The 5,309-nt window shown below is 33.5% G+C and overlaps 1 protein-coding gene across 1 annotated transcript; it reads right to left on the reverse strand.

The window, feature by feature from the left end:
- Nucleotides 1-4: 4 nt before the first annotated feature.
- On the reverse strand, nucleotides 5-4,327 carry LOC110035497 (the record flags this gene model as incomplete). The annotated part of the gene is made up of 9 exons (XM_020739724.1): nucleotides 4,190-4,327; nucleotides 2,357-2,592; nucleotides 2,126-2,249; nucleotides 1,875-1,948; nucleotides 939-985; nucleotides 719-866; nucleotides 577-633; nucleotides 292-493; nucleotides 5-47 (listed from the first exon to the last, which is right to left on the reverse strand). Coding segments are annotated over exons 2-9 (915 nt in total), but the record flags the coding sequence as incomplete, so codon positions are not given.
- Nucleotides 4,328-5,309: the final 982 nt, after the last annotated feature.

Below are 5,309 nucleotides of genomic sequence, written 5' to 3' on the forward strand. Positions count from 1 at the left end.
CCATGGTAAGTGCCTTTGTCAGCAGCTCCTCTGCCTCGCTAAACTTCCTGAATTAAAAATTCTGCTATCAAAGCATGAACATGAAGACATAAAACCAGATTCAAATACCGCAACCAAAAGGGAAGAAAAAGGATCAAAGCACAAAAATGCAAAAGAATTCTATACGATGGTTTAATTATAAAGAAAATACAACCCTGATTTCTGAAATACAATGTGACAATATATATATATATATACATATATATGGCAGTTAAAAATATAATAAATCCCTAAGAAGAGAGAGGAGCTTACCCCAAATGGGACAGAAGCTGACCTAGTGCACAAGTAGCTCCCAAAAGAACCTCCTCAGAAACCATGTTTGAGGATGACATAAAAGAATTATCTGAAATAGCATCTCTCTCAGGAACACTTAGCACTTTTTCATATAAATCCTCTGCCAATGATAAATTGCCTGTAGCATGTGAAAATTCCCCATAACTGAGGGAAATATTTCCTGAAAAACAATAAAAAGAATTGAGTTGTTCTCTAGCTAGATAATTTGGAAAGTAAAGATAAGTATAAATAAGTATAAATCACCTATTTGATCTGTACTGTCCACAAAATCCACTTTGCAATCACTAAAGAGTGCTTCCGCTGATGAAAACAACCAAGTTTCCTTCATTAATACGAATCATATTAATTACAATCAAAGTAGGGTAACAAGAACAAGGTTATAAACCCGATTTAAGTTCTCCAAGAATAAGATGAGTTAGTCCTTTGATAGCTTTAGCCCGAGAGCTTGTAGCCTCCAATATAGATAAATTGCCTCCGGAGCTACTACTCAACAATTGGAGGCAGTCATTTGAGAGGGCCAACGAAGAGAAATCCTAAGAAAATCATCTTTTAAATAAATGTTTAAAAGAATAGAGCAATATAGAAGATCATGTGGTGTGACAAACCTGCCCTGCCTCAAGATTTAGACCTATCAGAGCTTCCCGTGCAGCAACTGCGCATCATTTCAAGAAGAAATAAAATTTAGTGCCTTCTTTAACAAAGTGACATTATATGTTTTAGGAAAAGTATATTTTTCTTATACATTCTCTTTATATTTCTAAGTCATTTGCGACAAAAGGGTTAACGTCCAGCTCACATAACAGTCCAACCCATAGACTCAAAACCAATTCGAACAGGGTTAATTTTCTCTTCTAAATAGTAATTTACAAGTCCAAAAGTTTTTTGTTTTCCTATCCCCTCCCCTTCCTAAATTTATCCCCATTTGTGCAGGAATTCTTTTCCAACTCCCTGCGACATCTATCTTCAATCCTATCATTGGTGGGTGGTCACTCAGAAGCACAATGGCGCAACCACGGATATCAGCCTAAAGTGATCTAAGTCTCATAACAAATCCTTGAGGCTAAGAGAAATCATCATCTTCTGGTCCGAACTACCCAGACAAAAAGACACAGAGAAACACGCAATAAAATGATTATTACTATTCATTTTTGGCTAAATCAAAGCTGTGTCATTGGTCCCAGTCTTTTTTGTTCATTGCTTCCTCTCACCCAACTTTCTCTATCTGACTCTATCTGCATCGTTGATGTTGACCCAACATGACCCATATTTCTATTATTTAAAATTAAGTTGTGCAATGGTGCACCAAGTCAAGTTAGCCTCAAGTCTTGGCTTTCGAACAATCGGCTAACCAATCTTTAATTAGGTTCAATCTTCTTTTAGCTGAATTGAATCCAAAGCCCAATACTTAGCAAAAAGGCCTAAGAAACCGTAATCTATAGCAATTTAGTGGGTCACTGTAAAACATGTGAAATGATCAATCAAAAAGAAAAAAAAAACCATGCAATAAATAATCTCGTTTATACAAGGTAAGCTTCAGTTACCTTTTATGGCAAGAGACCCACCGTCCAAATCATGAACCATCTGAAGCTTTTCGATGGAATCTTGAAGCTCGCCTCTACACCCACATCAGTAGATTTTAGATTTCTAAGCTAATGCACCTAAAATCTTTTCAGTATTGTAGTAAAACATACAATAATCTTGTCCCATAGTAAAGGCTAAGTATGATAATAAAATGAAAAGGACAAATAGTAGATACAAAAAATCAAAGCAAAGAAATGAAGGAGAAAAGAACCTTTCATAAAGTAAAGTAGACATTGCAAGCATAAGCATCCCCAATGCATCCTCAGTGGAATCTCCTCCTCTTAAGTTGGAAATCCCTTGCTCCAGCACCATTAGTGATTGTGTGTATGAATCTCCTGCAGAAGAAATACAAATAGATATGAAATCCTAAACCTAATTCCTATGTGACCAGTAAAAAGAGGAAAACGGGAATAAAAAGAAGCAATCTTGAATCTAAACATGCCTGATTTCTGAGACCTAGCGTGCCTAAGGGCATACTGAATCATCTGCCGAGCAACTTGGCTGCAGTGAGGCTCATTCACACCAATGGTTCCATAGAACTTTACCTGTAAAACTGCCATATCACTGCTACTACAGCTTATATCAGCTAAAACAGCAGATTTTGGTTTCGTAGTAATGTTTGTTGCTCTTGAGGCAGCTCTCCTCACAATATATTGCAGCATAGCTTGAGCCAGAAAACTACAAAAAAGATAGAGATGGAAAAATGAAAATGCAGATGGAATGTTAGCTTAAATCATTCTACACATAAATGGATACATAAATATCCAAAAAATGACTATATTTGAGACAAGAGCAACAATAATCCATGAAGTTTCAAGATAAAAATTTGATTTTTTTTAAATTGTAAAGCTTAAACTGCACATTGCAACTTCATCATTTTTATCATTAGCCTTTATCTGAACTATTTGGGGTTGACTTCGTGAATCTTGACTTTCCATTCCTTCTTACTGAGTGTTACATGCAGTATTAAACATATTATTCACAACACATTTTAAACAATATTTATCCATGTTATCTTAGGGTTAACACTTCTTCATAATACTAAGGCATTTATTTTATCTACTCATCATCTAAAAGGAACATTATCTATCATTTATTGTGCATGTCAAAGAATTCGTGTCAAATTTCATTTATATTATCTTAAATTTGTGGCACTACAACCATTCTTCTAATATAATCAGTCAATAATTTATTCTTTCAAGTTTGATCACAGATCCATCTTAATCTTTCCATTTTATCATGCTCAACACACATATCAACAGCTTGTTACTTCCGACACTTAAATCTATATGGCATCATTGGCTTTATTAAATTTTCATAAATTTCAAACGTACATGATATCCTATAGTCGAATAAGATTCTTGAGGCACTTCTACATTTTAAATCGCCTAATATTACATCTAGAAGCAATATCATCATCAATGTAATGACTTGAAAATTTTCCCCTAGAAAGATAATAATTTGCTGATTGGGTTGATTCAATCCAACCAATATTAGAGTGGTTAATCAAAAGATAGACCGATCAAACCTACTTGTTGACTTAATTAAAGTGGTTGCCGACTCAATCTGGGTGATCCACAACTCAACTTTACCATTTTTAAACTCAACCGGAGTACTCAACTTGACTTCAGTAGTAGTGAAGTAGTGTGCAAGGATGACTTGACCTGCATAAGCTTTATATTGATGAAAATCTGATGTTGTTCCCTCTACTTACTACAGCCTTATATTTTAACATCATCAGGAGATTCATTAAACCCGATAGGCTTTACTGATAGTAGATTCATTAAGCCCGATTAACTCTGACGATTCTCTGGAGAAAAAACATTGGATTGATTACTCATGATTCTATGGAGTAAAAAACATTGGATTCTCAGCAAGGCTTTCTATGGACGATCCATGTAAAATTTTTTTTATCTATGATTCGATAGCTCGCGGGTAGGCTTGACCTAGCTAGGAAAATGCAGGTTTGATTCAAGTGGAGTTAGTATTTCCGATCAAGAAGACGATTTGGATGTCAAATTTATCCAGGCAGATAGATTGGTGAAACGGTTCTCCATCAGTGAGGATTTGTTACAATAATTTGATTTCAACTTAAATGGGTTAAACAAAAAAGGCAGATAGAAGAAGGTGAAAGAATCAGATCAATTATGCTGAACACATATGTTCTACTGAAGAAGCTCTATCTTGCTCCTCCACATGCTCATTTTCTCAATCAAATAACAAGTGAAACAGAAGAAACCAGAGGCGGAGAATTATTTAAAAAAAAAAGCTTTACCCGGCCGGAGAAGAAGAAAGGGTAAAGCCGAGAAAGAGAGAGATGCGAGAGAGCTGAGAGATTCAATCCGACGACATGGAGGGAGCGGATTCTCGGGGCTGTAGGTTTTTATTCCCGACTACCACCCTAAGAAGATTGATTGCATGGGAGCAAATTTGTATCGTAATATTTTTTTTACTTTTTAATATAATAAATTTTATAATTATTAAATTTCTTTGAAAATAAATAAAATTTAATTTAATTATATATTTATTTTAAAATAATTTTCCATTTATAAAATTTATCAAAAATAAATTTCAATTTTTTTAGATAGAAATAGTGCCTTGTTAAAACATATTTGTTGGTGTCACATCTTTTTTAAATGATAATAACAATTTTATTTTTGGTGAATGTAGCACACGAAATGTCCTTCAATATATCCATCTATACTAAATAACAATCTACACTTTCTTAACAAAAATACCAATAAATTTATTTAAATTTCTTTCTGAATTTTAATATTTATCTTGTGAAACACACGATAAGAATAAAGCTATGAAAGTAAAAGAAAGAGTAAACAATAGAGTGGAAATGATACTATATTAGCCTGAACGATTCATTAGTTCTTTATTGTAAAAATGACCTCCTATTTATAAACAAAATGAGTATAAATTATATGTTCCTACTTGAATAAGGACGTGTGAACATATTTTAGTTATAAATAAATACACTAATGAATAAATAAATAGAAAACAAAATAGTCTCTAGCTCGGTTACCTCCAGGTTTATCTGATTAATTAAATTAAATTTTAATTATTTTGGGTTGTGTTTAGACAGGAGACACTGGATCAAGTGGGCTCAAGTTAATGTGACCTTTTATATCTTGTGGGTCATCTTTAACCTTGCTTGTTTTGTAGTTCATAAGATTTCTCAAGATACATGCCGACGTATTTTGGCCGTACACAATCTATACCAAACAACAATTGATTGAGCACTGCAGAATCCAATTATCTCTTCATGAAATTTGGCATTTGGGCAAATTCATCTACATTGCCAGAAATAAAAGGCTTTATTCGATAGAAATTTAAATAATAATGTACAAAAAATACACTTTAAACTGAACAAATGTAAAAAAAAAAAA

This window comes from Phalaenopsis equestris, unplaced genomic scaffold, assembly GCF_001263595.1.
Source record: "Phalaenopsis equestris unplaced genomic scaffold, ASM126359v1 Scaffold197866, whole genome shotgun sequence".
In the NCBI taxonomy this organism is placed as follows: domain Eukaryota; kingdom Viridiplantae; phylum Streptophyta; class Magnoliopsida; order Asparagales; family Orchidaceae; genus Phalaenopsis; species Phalaenopsis equestris.